General features: G+C 51.1%; 2 protein-coding genes across 9 annotated transcripts in view; both read right to left on the bottom strand.

The window, feature by feature from the left end:
* The window catches only part of LOC135235161 (anti-Muellerian hormone type-2 receptor-like), an 11878-nt gene extending 6209 nt beyond the window's left edge, over nt 1-5669 (bottom strand). The window contains exons 1-4 of one of the 2 annotated variants that reach the window (XM_064300400.1): nt 5475-5669; nt 3902-3993; nt 3306-3455; nt 2915-3004 (exon numbers count right to left, since the gene is read on the bottom strand). In XM_064300400.1, coding sequence (XP_064156470.1) covers nt 2915-3004; nt 3306-3455; nt 3902-3993; nt 5475-5500 — 358 coding nt within the window. In that variant the 5' untranslated portion in view covers nt 5501-5669. Of the gene's footprint in view, nt 1-2914; nt 3005-3305; nt 3456-3810; nt 3994-5474 lie in introns of both variants that reach the window. The other variant, XM_064300401.1, reaches the window with a different exon arrangement.
* Nucleotides 5670-6529: 860 nt separating this feature from the next.
* Nucleotides 6530-14777, bottom strand: LOC135235162 (transcription factor Sp1-like). 7 transcript variants are annotated; one of them, XR_010324301.1, is made up of 8 exons: nt 14607-14776; nt 13582-13664; nt 10903-11917; nt 10418-10580; nt 9761-9954; nt 8222-9035; nt 8120-8171; nt 6530-8069 (listed from the first exon to the last, which is right to left on the bottom strand). XR_010324301.1 is itself a non-coding variant. In XM_064300404.1 (6 exons), the coding sequence occupies exons 2-6, from the start codon at nt 13642-13644 to the stop codon at nt 8701-8703; spliced, it is 1770 nt and encodes a 589-aa protein (XP_064156474.1). In that variant the 5' UTR covers nt 13645-13664; nt 14498-14777; the 3' UTR covers nt 6530-8700. The 7 variants fall into 7 exon arrangements, 4 of the variants coding, with proteins under 4 accessions (XP_064156474.1, XP_064156472.1, XP_064156475.1 ...); XR_010324300.1 differs by having other exon boundaries at nt 6530-8171; XR_010324299.1 differs by having other exon boundaries at nt 8120-9035.
* Between the last annotated feature and the right edge of the window lie 1940 nt (nt 14778-16717).

Consider the following 16717-nt stretch of genomic DNA (forward strand, 5'->3'; position numbering starts at 1 on the left):
GCCTGTGCTTTTACACCAAAGGAGTCTGTGCTTTTACACCAAAAGGAGGCTGTGCTATTGCTGATATAACTGGTGTGCTTCTGCACAGAGCTCCACAGCCCGCAGCATTGTGCAGCTGTGTATGAGATTAGGGCTGGCAGTGGACCTGTGTTTGCACTGACAGCAGCACTTTGGGTCAGAAGCTGCGGCTGAGGTTCAGGGGAATTAATTCCTGATAACCTACGATGCCCTGAACAGCACCCTGGTGTTCCCGAGTCCATTTAAACAGACACGCGGTCTCTACAGTCAGCGGCGAGAACTGGATCCCCCGAGACACAGCCCCACTCAATCGGCCATTGTCTGTGTGTGGCGGCTGAGAGTGTGAGCTGTGCCCCGCGATAAGATTTCACTGCTCAGAGTGAGAATGTTTCACTCCTCAGAGTGAGAATGTTTCACTGCTCAGAGTGAGAATGTTTCACTGCTCAGAGTGAGAATGTTTCACTGCTCAGAGTGAGAATGTTTCACTGCTCAGAGTGAGAATGTTTCACTGCTCAGAGTGAGAATGTTTCACTGCTCAGAGTGAGAATGTTTCACTGCTCAGAGTGAGAATGTTTCACTGCTCAGAGTGAGAATGTTTCACTGCTCAGAGTGAGAATGTTTCACTGCTCAGAGTGAGAATGTTTCACTGCTCAGAGTGAGAATGTATCACTCCTCAGAGTGAGAATGTTTCACTGCTCAGAGTGAGAATGTTTCACTGCTCAGTGTGAGAATGTTTCACTGCTCAGAGTGAGAATGCTTCACTGCTCAGAGTGAGAATGTTTCACTGCTCAGAGTGAGAATGCTTTGTGGCTCAGCCCAGCGTAAACGGATTCTGCTGTCAGCTCGGACTGCAGGTTTCCTGGCAGAGCGCTCAAGGCCAACAGGAGAGAGAAAACGCAGGCAAGGTCACAGCAGAGCGGGAGAGCTGGAGGAGGGGATGGACACACAGAGCTGGAGGAGGGGATGGACACACAGAGCTGGAGGAGGGGATGGACACAGAGCTGGAGGAGGGGACGGAGTGGGAGAGCTGGAGGAGGGGACACACAGAGAGCTGGAGGAAGGGACAGACACACAGAGCTGGAGGAGGGGACAGACACAGAGAGCTGGAGGAGGGGACAGACACAGAGCTGGAGAAGGGGACGGACACACAGAGCTGGAGGAGGGGACACACACGAGAGAGCGGGAGGAGGGGACACACAGAGCTGGAGGAGGGGACACACACAGAGCTGGAGGAGGGGACACACACAGAGCTGGAGGAGGGGACACACACAGAGCTGGAGGAGGGGACACAGAGAGCTGGAGGAGGGGACACACACAGAGCTGGAGGAGGGGACACACAGAGCTGGAGGAGGGGACACACACAGAGAGAGCGGGAGGAGGGGACACACAGAGCTGGAGGAGGGGACACAGAGAGCTGGAGGAGGGGACACACACAGAGCTGGAGGAGGGGACACACAGAGCTGGAGGAGGGGACACACAGAGCTGGAGGAGGGGACACACAGAGCTGGAGGAGGGGACACACACAGAGCTGGAGGAGGGGATGGACACACAGAGCTGGAGGAGGGGACACACAGAGCTGGAGGAGGGGACAGACACAGAGAGAGCGGGAGGAGGGGACACACAGAGCTGGAGGAGGGGACAGACACAGAGAGAGCGGGAGGAGGGGACACACAGAGCTGGAGGAGGGGACAGACACAGAGAGAGCGGGAGGAGGGGACACACAGAGCTGGAGGAGGGGACACACACAGAGCTGGAGGAGGGGACAGACACAGAGAGAGCGGGAGGAGGGGACACACAGAGCTGGAGGAGGGGACAGACACAGAGAGAGCGGGAGGAGGGGACACACAGAGCTGGAGGAGGGGACACACACAGAGCTGGAGGAGGGGACACAGAGAGCTGGAGGAGGGGACACAGAGAGCTGGAGGAGGGGACACACACAGAGCTGGAGGAGGGGACACACAGAGCTGGAGGAGGGGACACACAGAGCTGGAGGAGGGGACACACAGAGCTGGAGGAGGGGATGGACACAGAGCTGGAGGAGGGGACGGAGTGGGAGAGCTGGAGGCGGGGACAGACACAGAGAGCTGGAGGAGGGGACACACACAGAGAGCTGGAGGAGGGGACACACAGAGCTGGAGGAGGGGACACACAGAGCTGGAGGAGGGGACACACACAGAGAGAGCGGGAGGAGGGGACACACAGAGCTGGAGGAGGGGACACACAGAGCTGGAGGAGGGGACACACACAGAGAGAGCGGGAGGAGGGGACACACAGAGCTGGAGGAGGGGACACACAGAGCTGGAGGAGGGGATGGACACAGAGCTGGAGGAGGGGACACACACACAGAGCTGGAGGAGGGGACACAGAGAGCTGGAGGAGGGGACACACAGAGCTGGAGGAGGGGACACACAGAGCTGGAGGAGGGGACACACACAGAGAGAGCGGGAGGAGGGGACACACAGAGCTGGAGGAGGGGACACACAGAGCTGGAGGAGGGGACACACACAGAGGAGAGGACATAGAGCCAGAGAGGGGGAGAACGTGAGAGAAGAGAGCCAGCTGCTCAGTCTGGGAATCCAAATTTACACATATTCTCACTTGAAAGAAAAAGCCTAAAAAAATAAAATAAAAATAGCCAGTCAGGTCCATAATGTTTTGGTATTTTTTATACATTTTGGTTTCACCATGTAGAAATTACAGCACTATGATACAGCCCCCCCCCACCATTTCACTGTGATTGTGAGGTTGTGTTGTGTTACTCAGAGACAGAAAGACAGAGAGATGAAGAGAGAGAGTGGTAGAGAGATAGTGTGGCAGAGAGGTATAGAGATAGAGAGGTAGAGGTGGAGAGACAGAGAGACAGAGAGACAGAGCAGTGTGAATCTCAGGGTCTTACCGCCCTTCCTGATGGATCTGTGGCACATGAAGATGCAGAGAATCAGCAACAGAGCCAGAGGAACCACCACCATGCAGATACTGCTAACCCCTAAACACACACACACACACACACACATGCATGCATACACACACACACACACACACGCATGCATACACACACACACACACACACATGCATACACGCACACAAACACATGCATACATACATACATACATACACACAAGTACACACACAAAGTGATGTAAGCAAATACACTTTCCAAATATTTTCACATCATATGGGTTCAAGTGCGATACAGGTAAAGGTAAGCTGTGATTTGACTGAGGATAAAAAAACACCCAATATTCTCACGCCCCACAGTGCCACAGACCCAAACTCGCTTTCTCACCCCAGGGGGAGGGGCTTGGGGTGGACGGGGCCAGCCAGGTGAGATTGGCGTTGCAGAAGTCAGTGTTGCACACGCAGCTGGTAAAGTTTTCCATGTGATGGGAGGAGAAGCAGGAGGACTCTGGGCACTCCATCTGGACCACGTTGCACCCTGATAGGTCAGACAGGCCCAGTGAGGTCCAGTACAGCACACCCATCACAGGTCAAAGGTCATACAGGCCCAGTGAGGTTCAGTACAGCACACCCATCACAGGTCAAAGGTCATACAGGCCCAGTGAGGTTCAGTACAGCACACCCATCACAGGTCACAACAGGTTCATACAGCCCCATCAAGGTCAATCTACAGGCCTAGTCAAGCACACCCATCACAGGTCAAAGGTCATACAGGCCCAGTGAGGTTCAGTACAGCACACCCCTCACAGGTCAAAGGTCATACAGGCCCAGTGAGGTTCAGTATGCCACACCCCTCATCAGTCTCAGAGGTCAGACAGTGCCGGTCTCCGTACCTAGCAGGTCCGGGATGGGGGGCCCGTAGCCCAGTTTAAAGTAGCCCATGCAGCAAGGGGTGTGGCCACACAGCTGCTCCGCCCCACTCACGTTTCCCGCCTCCTTCAAATGCAGTGCGTTGCTGGGACTGGCCAGGTAAGCACACCTCCTCTTCTGAGCCCCGACGGGCAGGAGAGCACTGCCTGGGACGGGAGGAGGGAGGGAGAGGGGGGGACAGAGAGACGGAGTGAGGGACAGAGAGAGAGATCTGATGTTTCACATGCTCCTTGCCATGCTTTGGCCAATAAAGCACTTTGAATTTAAGAGAGAAACTTTTAGACTTTTGCCTTCACTAAAACATGTCACCAACAAAGACACAAATATTCCCCAAACACATACAAATAATTAAATTAATCCCCCACCTTCCCAACCCCCACACTCATTGCCAACACACACCTGCACCTCACATACACCAAACCACATAGCATCACGGCATGCAAAACTCATACATCCATCCATAAAGGACAGTCCACTAAAAAATAGACACCGCTGACAACCATTCATTCTGATCCCCTGAAGCAACCCATGCTACTCTACTTAAATACAAATAAACAGCCCCTCTCCCTGAGGACGCAAACAGCCCCAACTACACACCAAAAATTCTGAGAGAGAGAGAGGGAGGGACAGAGAGAGAGAGAGGGACAAAGAGAGATAGAGGGGGAGGGACAGAGAGAAAGAGAGGGACAAAGAGATATGTTTGTGCTTTGGCAAAAAAAAAAAAAAAAACTATCTAGTCATGCCAATACACCATTTTTGAATGTGAATTTGAATTCGAGAGAGGAAGGGACAGAGAGAGAGGGAGGGAGATAGAGAAGAAGAGGCAACCAGTCATAACCACAGCCAATCATTTTTTACATACATATATTGTTCATCATATTGCATTCGTATGACAGCATGTGTAAGTTGTTCTTGTTTATGTTGTATGTGCATAAAATGTGGCACATATAGGACAATGCATTGTTATTAGACAACAGGCTGTAGAGTTTCTTTTGGTTGTTCTTTGCAACGAGAGAGAGAGAGTGTGAGAGAAAACTAATATTAACAAGGAAAAATCCTTGACATGTCAAAACTTTCATTATTAGATCACAGACAGCAGTGTTGACAAAGAAATGACTCAAGTTGTTGCACCTTTATACTGACCTGTTTAATACACACTCATATTGGGGGGACAGTCCAAAATACAATTTATACTCCCAACTACAAATACACTGTTACGCTGACAAAGCTTAAGGTGGTGTTGCTTCAAATCTGAGAGACGAACAGAGGGAGAGGGAGAGAGTGTGAAAGAAAAAGAACAAGAAAGAGTAAAACGGCGGAAGGTATAAGGACAATGAGTGAGAGAACAGGCAGGGCAGGGCACAAAGAAAAATGTGAGAGTTCCCGCAAAAAGTCAGAAAGCACAATCTCAAAAAAACCTACAGCAGCATTATGAGCCAAAACATCAACACTTCCGAAAGCTGTGTGTGTGTGAGAAACGCCACGGGAACGAGTCCCGTAGAAACAGGCCCACAGTGGACGCTACGAAGCAGCCAGTCCACGGTCCCCACACGGCCTGAGATAGAGGCCAGAAGAGCCATTTTGGGAAGAAATCGCACAGGAGCAAAATGCTGAGGGCGAGACTCACCGAGCAGGGCGAAGACGTTCAGCCATGAGGGCATCGTGGGAAATGTGCTGCCTGTGACTCCAACGCACTGCTCTCCCCCACACACTGCACCTGCACACACACACACACACACACACAGACACACACTGCCCGCGGTCTGGCCCGTGACTCCAACGCACTGCTCTCCCCCACACACTGCACCTGCACACGCGCACGCGCACACACATATACACTCACACAGGGTGGGCACGGTGGCATAGTGGTTAGCACTGTCACCTCACAAGCAGGAGGTTCCGGGTTCGAAGCCGGGTCCGACCGGATCCTCTCCTGCGCGGAGTTTGCATGATGTTCGCGTGGGTTTACTCCGGGTACTCTGGTTTCCTCCCACACTCAGAGACATGCGTGTTAGGTGCGCTCCTGCAGGTGCCCTTGACCAAGGCACTGGCCTCAGAACTGGAGTTGGTCCCCGGGCGCAGCACTGTGGCTGCCCACTGCTCCTAAGTAACTAGGATGGGTCAAATGCAGAGGACAAATTACCCCACGGGGTTCAATAAAAGTATATCTATATCTATCTACACACACACTCCACCTGCACATTCACACACACAGACATGTACACTCACACCCAAACACTGTACCTGTACATGCGGGCACACACACACATATACACACTCTCATACACATGGACACATATACACACATATACTCTCTCTAGCTGCTTTCACAGCTGAACACACACTGCACCTGTACACACGCGCGCACACACACACACTCATATTTCAATGCTGGACTAACGCAGACTCAGGCCTATATTTCACAGCCTTCCTGATGAGCATGTGGTGTAGGGAGCTCCCAAATACAAAACACATGACCTGACCTGACAAAGGTGCTCGTAAAACAGGTGAAACATCCTTCTAATAAACACACACACACTTAAGGAAAACTAGCAGGTTCAGGTCAGGGTCAGTCATAACTGGTCAGTTAATGAGCGTAACTACATTGTACTCATTGGTGTGTGATTTAATTAATGCATCAAGTTCAAAATAAAAAAATAAAGAACAACCAACACAGTCAAATTCTATGAATATATTTTAATGCGGCTGATGTTTTTCTGTCGTACTTGTATTTGTTTTCACCAATCCCTCCATGTATAAAATGAAGACCGGTTCGGAGGACCAATGGGAGGTGCCGAGGAGGCCACAGACAATTCCCCACACCGTCGCCACTTCCGAAATTCCAAGTGCTTTATATACCGAAAAATATATATATTTAACAGATGTATAAAAATCCCTGTGCACTGTACATAACAGCAGCTGGACTCCCATAGTGCTGTATAAAAAAAGTTAATCTCAAATTTTTACATTTAAAACAAAAAAAAACAAACAAAAAAACAAAGAGAAACCACCATGTATAAATTCCATTTCACGGTTTCCATAGTAACGGCGCACCAGCTTGGAGCAGTGATACGCACGGGACACAGAGGGAGGGGGGGGCTGGGCAGGGAGGGCGGGTCCGGAGCAAAGAGCCGCTCCACAGCGGGACAGGGCAGATTTAGCGCCGAAATGCCCCGGAAACACGGCCTTCCTCCCGGCCCATCGCCAAGGAGGCGGAACTCTGACATCACACACTGCTGCCCCCTACAGGCCAGGCAGGAGAGAGCGGCTTAACCATGCCCACAGAGGGCGGAGCAACGACCAGCCCTCGATCACTAACCTTCTTTTGAGCCAATTAAAGTTTATTGTGCGCTACAGAAAAGCACAGCGATTGGTGTGACCCGTGTTAAGCTCACAAGTGACTGACAGCACATGGTAGCTCCGCCCCAGTTTTGGTTTCATAAACCCTCTGGAAGCTTAAAGCTGAAAGCTTAAATAATGGAAGCTCTTCCCACTATTAAATTATAGAAAAAAGAAGGTGCCTAACTAAAGCTTTTAATGAAAAAATAAGCCAAACATCCAAGTAAGACAGACCTGGGGCTCAGGAGAGGAGACCGAACACAGCTGAACTAGGACTGAACGCCAGCACAGTCTAACACAGGGCTCTCTCAGACTGTGCTTCACTCCAGCACAGTCTAACACAGGGCTCTCAGAGTGTGCTTCACTCCAGCACAGTCTAACACAGGGCTCTCAGAGTGTGCTTCACTCCAGCACAGTCTAACACATGGCTCTCTCAGACTGTGATGAACTCCAGCACAGTCTAACACAGGGCTCTCTCAGACTGTGCTACACTCCAGCACAGTCTAACACAGGGCTCTCTCAGACTGTGATGAACTCCAGCACAGCCCAACACAAGATTCTCTTGGAAAATAATTGGTCTCATGTCATATAAAAAGTTGCCAGAATGAATGCTTAAGGTTTGTGCTTGAGGCGTTCACACAGCAATGCTACTGTGTCCACCCCTCCTGTTTTTCATAGCCCCACCCCCAAAGAAAAGACAGGGTGGGGGGAGCTTTTTATGTTTATCAAAGCATGATAGCTTTAAACATACCTATATTTTCAATCATATTCAAAATATTTCGTAAAAATTAAAGGAAAATAAAAATCTCTATGCAAGTACAAGAAGACGAAAATAAGTAGTTAGACTTGGCAGTAATAACTGATCCAGGATCAGCCAAAGATGCTGTTCCGCCCAGAAGAAAAGCACACAGCTGATTCAGGATCAGCACAGACGCTGTTCTGCCCAGGAGAAAAGCACACAGCTGATTCAGGATCAGCACAGACGCTGTTCCGCCCAGGAGAAAAGCACAAAGCTGATTCAGGATCAGCACAGACGCTGTTCCACCACAGGAGAAAAGCACACAGCTGATCCAGGATCAGCCACAGACGCTGTTCCACCACAGGAGAAAAGCACACAGCTGATCCAGGACCAGCCACAGATGCTGTTCCGCCCAGGAGAAAAGCACACAGCTGATGCAGGATCAGCCACAGACACTGTTCTGCCCAGGAGAAAAGCACACAGCTGATTCAGGATCAGCACAGACGCTGTTCCACCACAGGAGAAAAGCACACAGCTGATCCAGGATTAGCCACAGACGCTGTTCCACCACAGGAGAAAAGCACACAGCTGATCCAGGATCAGCCACAGACGCTGTTCCACCGCAGGTAAAACGCAGTCTCAGTCTCTGAGAAGAGCAGACTTTAGTCGTGTCCGCTGCGTGTGGGGGGGTCCTGATGATGGCAGAGGGGTACGCAGGAACCAAAGTCACCCCCCCCATAACCCTGCCTCTCTGGCCCAGTGTGCCCCCCCCACCTCAGTAGCCGTTGCTGTTCATGTTCACAGAGTGGAGGTCTGCCACATGCATGACGTTAATCCCACTGTTGGCCAATCGGGCGATTCCCTCAGGCGACAGCGTTTCCATGGTGATGAGACCGTGCTGGTCTGGGGTGGGGCCCCCCGCGGTGCAGGCATCTGCGCTGGTGGAAGTGGCCGCTGTGGTGTCCGCGGCGACCGAGGAGGGGGCAGAGCTGGCGCCAGCTTTGGTTGCCGTGGCGCCCTTCTTGTTGGTGTGGGTCTTTATGTGCTTGGACAGGTGGTCACTGCGCATGAAACGCTTCGGACACACAGAGCACGAGAACTTCTTCTCTCCTGTAGAGAGAGAGGGAGGGAGGGAGAGGGGGCAGAGAGAGAGAGAGAGAGGGAGAGAGATCTCATTAACTAAAGCTGACAAGCCTGAAATAATTTCAAGTAACCATTTTTGACAACCCTCTTTCTAAACACCTGTATATCATTTCTATTCCCAGATATCATTCAAACACACACACACACACACACACACACACACAGACACACACAGGCAATCACTCATACACACAGGCGCACACTCCCCCATACACACACCTCGAGTCATACCCAACGCAATACCCTCCAAGACACTGTATCCTCTGAACGTAATGAGTCTGTGCTCTTATAACCTCCCACAGCCTCACGTCCTTAATGTCCCGCTAACGTCTGCGTTCCCTCAATCCTTCCCCAAACGCACTTTCCTCTTCAGAACGCTCAGCACCGCGGCTCACTGCACAGTAGGGGTCTCTGGAGAAACCACACGAGAACAGAACCAGTGTCGAGACTGAGTGAGGCTGTGCACTGCTGCCACCTACTGGCCATGCCCTGCATATGACCGGATCTTACTCAAACATCTGAGGAGGAAGAGGATCGAAGAGGAGCCCCAGCAACACCCCAAACCTGAACAGCGCCCCAGAGACCTGCGTGTGCAGCCTGATGAATGAGCAGGGTTCGAGAGGAGCAGAATGGCACAAAGCCTAACGGGCAGAACTAAGTACAGCCCTGGCGGCGGGCAGCGCGGGTCTCACCCGTGTGCGTCCTCCTGTGCCTCTGCAGCTCGTCGGAGCGGGTGAAGCGCTTGGCGCAGAAGGTCCAGGAGCAGACAAAGGGCCTCTCGCCCGTGTGCCAGCGCAGGTGCGCCCGCAGGTGGGACGTCTTGCCGTACACCTTGCCGCAGCCGGCGATGTGGCAGATGTGCTGCTTCTTCCGGCTGGGGTCATTCCTGCGGGAGAGACACGAGTCAGAGCCACGCCCACTGCATCAGAGCCACGCCCACCGCATCAGAGCCACATCCACCGCATCAGAGCCACACCCACCACACCAGAGCCACGCCCACCACATCAGAGCCACCACCCACCGCATCAGAGCCACACCCACTACAACACAGCCACACCCACTGCATCAGAGCAACGCCCACTGCATCAGAGCCACGCCCACCACATCAGAGCCACGGCCACCGCATCAGAGCCACCACCCACCGCATCAGAGCCACACCCACCACATCAGAGCCACGGCCACCGCATCAGAGCCACCACCCACCGCATCAGAGCCACGCCCACTGCATCACAGCCACACCCACTGCATCACAGCCACACACACACACACGCACACACACACGCGCACACACACACGCACACACACACGCACACACACACGCACACACACACGCACACACACACACTCACCGGCCCTCTCCCTCCTTGCAGTAGGGGCAGGTACAGGCCTCTCTGCGAGAGCGGCGCATGGGCTGCTGGGGGCTGGTGTCTCCGCCCTCCTCCATAAAGCTGTCATCCACACTGTCCCCGCCCCCGGCCCCACCTCCGGCTCCGCCCCCCAGCCCCTGGTCTCCTGCGGGACACAGGAACAGAGCTCAGTAATATCCCTCAACCCTGGAAGAGCTGCGCGCGTCGGTCCAGCAGCACAGCTCTGTCACAGCCTTCCCCCTCATACCACACCGCGCAAACCCCACTGTCACTCAGCGCCAGGGCTACCAGCTTTCAGACCGGACCAGATGCCCCCCCTCCCCAGTACACACCTGTGTGGTGCGCGATGGTGATGGCCCCCCTCCCCAGTACACACCTGTGGGGTGCGCGATGGTGATGCCCCCCCCTCCCCAGTACACACCTGTGGGGTGCGCGATGGTGATGCCCCCCCCGCCCCCAGTACACACCTGTGGGGTGTGTGATGGTGATGGGCATGCCCTGCAGGGTGTTGAGGTTGATGGTCTGCAGGCCGGGCAGCTGTACGGTGGTGGGGGCCTGTGCCAGCTGAGGGAGGCCAGGCATTGATGCCAGGGTGATGGGCGCGCCCGGCGCCGCCTGCAGCTGCAGCGCCTGCCAGCTGACCTGCCCGTTGGGCCCCACGGTGCGCAGCATGATGGGGGCGGAGCCTGGCAGCGTCTGGATCTGCAGGGCATCCTGGGAGAGTGCGGGCGTGGCCTGCAGCGGCTGGACCCCGCCCTTGGCCCGCCCCCCCGAGGACACGGTGGTGTGCGCGGTGCTGGTGACGGCGCTGCTGCAGTACACCGCCCCGCCAGCGGAGGACACGGTGGCGCTGCTCACGGGCAGCAGGGTGATGTTCCCGTTGAGCGACACGGGCACGTTGGCCAGGAACGGGGCCTGGTTCTGCAGGACGGTCCCGCCCAGGTTCTGCAGCGGGATGGCCTGCTGGATGAGGCCCGGCACCGTCAGGACGTTGCCCCCGCCCCCCGCCCGGTTCGCCGTGGCGATCAGCTGCTGGCCGCCGCCCACGGCGGAGGAGAGGAGCTGGATCTGTCCCGTTCCCACGGCGGACGGGTCCGACTGGGTCAGCTGCACCTGGGACCCGTCCAGGGTCTGAAACTGGGGGATGACCTGGTACTGGACCCCGGGCATCATCCCGGAGAGCGCCGTCAGAACCTGCTGCCCCGCCAGCGCCGGGGCCGACGCCACCACGTACTGCTGGGCCTGCGCAGGCCCCGCCCCCTTCCCCGCCTCCTCCCCGGACCCCGCGCTGGGGGCTGTGGATGACGGGGCGCTGACGGGGATGATCTGCCAGCCGCTGGGGGTGTGAGCCAGCTGGGCCTGCCCCAGCTCCAGCGCCTGGTGGGGGGGCTGCTGCTCTGACGAGCTCTCCCCCTCCCCGGGGGGGTCCATCTGGCTGCAGGTGGCCGCAAGCAGCGCCAGAGAGGACGTCTGCTGGGAGTCCTGCAAGGGCAAAAACAACATCTCACCAAGCTCTCTACTCAACCATTATACCCCCTCTACTCAGCCATTACACCCTCTCTACTCAGCCATTACACCCCCTCTACTCAGCCATTACACCCTCTCTATTCAGCCATTACACTCTCTAACCATTACACCCTCTCAATTCAACCATTACACCCACTAACCATTACACTCTATACTCAACCATTACACTCTCCACTCAACCAATACAATCGGTCTACTCAATATTTACACTCGCTCTACTTAACCTTTACAATGACACTATCTATATTTTCACGCTGTATAATCACGCTGCTTCTAATGCTCTGTACACACTCCCTCGACATACCATGTACTCTGCACCCAATGGGCGCTCTAAAAGAGCATTATGAGTAATCTTTTATTTATTTATCCTTTATTTATTCAGGCTGGTCCCACCAAGATAAAATCCTCTTTTCCAAAGGGAGCCCAGGCCAAAAGGTTACAGTGCGCTGCAATAGGACACACAGAACAGGCACAGAGCAGAGAGGCTGCGTCTGGACTCCCTACACAGCCACCCACTCACTCCCTCTTTAAGAGGGGTCCTGTGTGAGGCCGTGGTACAGCATATAGAGCAGCTCACTCCCAAACTCAAGTGGCGCTGCAGGTTTGACTCCTGGCTGTGACATTTGTGCTTCTGTCTGTAACTGCTCTGAATAGCAAAAGCACCCAAATTAGAGGAACCAATTACATTTGCAATACGCCCTTATTATAGACTATGATCAGTATACAGTTCACCAATACAAGCGGGCCTAAACTGTTTAAGGCAGAGCAACAAACTCCTTCCCCAGCCAGAGTACTTGTAGCCCCAGAACAGCACAGCCCTGGTCCTGGAGAGCCTCACTATCGGCTATCTTTTCTTTCCACCTTAAAATCAGCAACCGATTTGCATGCAAGAATCGAGCAGGGGTTAGTTAGCAGCGTAATCAGATCCAAGTTAATAAGAGGTGCTTAGCAACAACAACCAAACCCAACAGGCCCTGAGGCTGCCGAGGACCTGGACTGCTAATCCAGTCCTAGCACATCTTCAGATGAGGGAAAGGAGGTGACTGGCAGAGACGCTTACGCCAAAAACCAAAGTTAAACCTCTGGAAGGGGGCCTTTCGGTACGCTGTGTGACAGTTTCCACATTTTACCCCAGCCTCGTTAAAGCTTTAGAACTGAAACGGGAGGTGAAGACACACGGGCACACGCAGTATACGTGCGCAGGGGACATGATACAGTTTTTTTCCATCGGAGGCTGGACGTCCACCCCTTCTACGTCCCCTCCCACCTTTTCTACCCTATGAACTCACTCTCCCCGACAGCCACAACACCCCCTGGGAGGCGAGTCAAACGGGATAACTGCAGAAGCGCGGGACTTCAGACGCCGGCTACACGCCGAAATTTCACCTGCGTACGAACTCACAGCTCCAGTTAGCATGCTACACGTGCGACACAGAAACCAACAAAGCGGACGGTTTACAGCGAGTGAAAATGTATATATATTTTTAAAAACTGCCCGACGTTTCTCACGTGGGTTGTGTAAGCGACGGGCTAACAGACACGACGACAAAACAAACTTTGACAGCTAACGTTAAGCCAACGCTGGTCATATAACACACCTCGCTAGCCTCAGCACTTACCTGACCGGTACTGGGGTTACGCTTCTGAAGGAATTCCCCACCGCCGTCCACAAAAGCGGCCATTTCATCGTCTTGTTGCTGCTCTGTAATGTTGAGACAATAACATTACCATGCGCTAACTTAACATTGCGTGCTTAAAACGTGCAAGCTAGCTAACGTAAGTTACTTAGCCCTAGCGTTAAATAACTTACATAACTATTAAACAGTGTAGCTAATATTAGCTTGCTATTGAACGCATTGAAATAAGTTAACCAGCTGGCTAACGTTACTTAAACCAGTAAGCAAACTTTCCAACGCTAAAATACAACCAACGTCGGACAGCCTCAGAAGTCAGATAACTAACGTTCGCGAAGCAAACTTCAGCTAAAATCAACGTTAGCTAACGAGCGGATTGTATGAGGCCCGACCTCAGTCATATAGACAGTTAGCTAGCCCGCTAACGAGTTAGTTAAGAAGGCAGACACGACTTATATCCAGTTCTCAGGTGAGTGTTTGGCAGGTAACCTTAGCTGGGTACCTGGCATGCTGCACAGCTAGTGAATGCCCAATATCATCTTAGCCAGCTAGCCTCACAGTTGGGAAAGTATACGAGTGCCTGGGGTTTAGCGAGCCAACTTTGTTGGTAACTTGAAATAGCAAACCTTTGCCATCTAACTGACGAGTAATTAAATTTGAACAAAATAATAAGTCTGTTTACCTCACTCGCTGAAACAAAAGCCATTTAATCAATGTAGGTCTTATTTGAGATAGCTATCGTTTGCCAAGTTAGGTAACTAAGTTACGGCTTGCGGAAATTGATTGATTTAGCATAGCAGGCTAGGTAAGTTAGCCAATGCATAGTTCCTCTACGTGGAAGCTAGCCGAGCAATTCAGAGTTTAGCCAACTTGTCAGCTTCACTACCGTGTACCTACTTACTCGCAATCAAACTGTTATAATGTAGGCATGTTTATCTCCTGGAAAAATTATTTAACTTTGCTCAGAATTCAATTCTCTAAGCATTAAACTTTTTAAATAGCTCTCTTACCACTCATTTTTTACACGAATAGTTTCTCAAGCTGCTTTTTGGGCTGACACCAACTTCGCGAAGAGCAACCGAACTAGGGTGTAACGAGTGCTTTCTGATGGAAAGCTCTCTCGTCCAATCAGAATATCTTGTAACATAAGCTCAGCCCCAGTTGGGTCAGAGCTGTAGATAGAGTTGTGTGTAATTATGTTCGTTCGCTCTTCCAATCAGAATCCCTTATAACATAAGCGCTTCCTCTTTTGGGACCTGGGACCAATAACAACCCTTCTGGAGTATGTTTGTATTGTCTCTCAGATTCTGCTGCAGTCGCTCGCTGCTTTTCTGGGTCAGGACCCGACACATCAACATTATGGAGGGTATGGTAGTTTGGGGGTTTGTACCCCAGGAATGGCTGTTGGGGCATGGGAATGAGAGAAAGTTTATTTATTTATTTATTTATTTATTTATGTATGCATGTATGTATGTATTTATTTATTTATTTATTATTTTTTAACGATCAGGTGAATGTTCAATAGACACGCGTGGTAATAAAGAGTACTGAATTAACCAATGGTTTCGTGTTTTGGGGCAAGCTATGTGGGTGGGGTTAAGTTCGGTTGTGGCACCCTGGGCGTTCCCCTCTCATTGACTGACGTCAATGTGAAAGGAGTTTTATCGGACAAGGCGGGCGTAGTTTTAGACAAGTCAGGACTTCCACTGTTAACAATTTGTAATAATGTACAGTATTATTTAGTTCGTTTCGATCATACTTAATTTTGTGAACAACAATGAGTCTGTACATACAACAGTAACTGAAACAGAAAATGGAGTAAATATCATACTCAATTTTTGTCACAAAATATGACATTTAATGACATTGTGTGGCGCCAAATTGAATTTAGTATCATAAAATAGCATTGTATAGCACAAAATAGCATCCTGAGACAGAAAATTACATTTAGCAGTGCAAAAAAAGTCATAAAATGTCAATTAAATGGTTGCTTTTGGGTGTACACCTGGGTTGCTCTTACACAGCCTCGTTTTTAAAATGATACAGCTACTCACAAGTCTAAACTTCAGTAAACACTGGTTAAGTGACATAGGCAGAAGTGTACATTTTTCTTCATGGCTAGAGGTGATCAAAATGTATTAGATTTTAGTCAACTTGACAGTGTTTCACATACAGCAGGGTCCCATCTTATCCAGAAAGGCGGTGTGGGTGCAGCTTTGTTCAGCCAGCAGTACACCCGATTCTACTAATAACCCTGGAATCTTTGCTAAGCCTTGATTAGTAGAATCAGTGTGTAATGCCGTTGGAACAAAACCTGCACCCAAGGCCCTTCTGGATCAGATTGAGGACCCCTGACATACAGTAACGTAGACAGTTACTGTAGCATTATGTAGCATAGCAGCGCAGATCTGGTCTTTTAACCTGAAGGTCACAGGTTTGATTCCCAAGTAAGCCGTTGTATCCTTAAGCGTGTCTGCTAAATGCCTGTAATGCAATGTGACCCTGTATGTACTACATTATAACACAACATGAGACATTCAGAATATAAACAGGATATTTAATTTATGAAAATAATTCTATTTCTATATGTTATGTGTAATACACAGCATAGAAATTGACCTTATAGTTATATTACATTTAACAAATAAAATCAGACCATGTGGTAACAAAACTAATTATGTGTTATATTTCCCAAAAAAAAAAAAACAAGAAAACACCTTAGTATCACTACCATAACAGGTATGGCACAAAATAAAACCAGAGATAATTCCTAATAAGACTTTTTTGACAATGCTATGAAAACAAATTTTCAAAAACTGAATACTTGCTATCCTAGTGTTGCATGTTTCTAATGATTAACACTAAATGGCAAATTATGAACTCTTCCTGTCGGTTAATGAATGGTATTTAAAAAACAGCCACCACAAAATGCACACCAAACTTATTTAAAAACCTACTTCCTCCCAAACTGAACTCACTGATTGTGGGAAGTGTTGATTTTCCTTTCCTTACTGTCACCTGTCAATCAGCTGTGACCCGACTTTACATGGGCTGGCTCTTGATAGGCGGGTATGGTTGTCTACCCCTCATGACTGCATGGGCTCTCCATCCCTGTCCTAGT

Source organism: Anguilla rostrata, chromosome 11 (genome assembly GCF_018555375.3).
Source record: "Anguilla rostrata isolate EN2019 chromosome 11, ASM1855537v3, whole genome shotgun sequence".
Classification (NCBI taxonomy): Eukaryota; Metazoa; Chordata; class Actinopteri; order Anguilliformes; family Anguillidae; genus Anguilla; species Anguilla rostrata.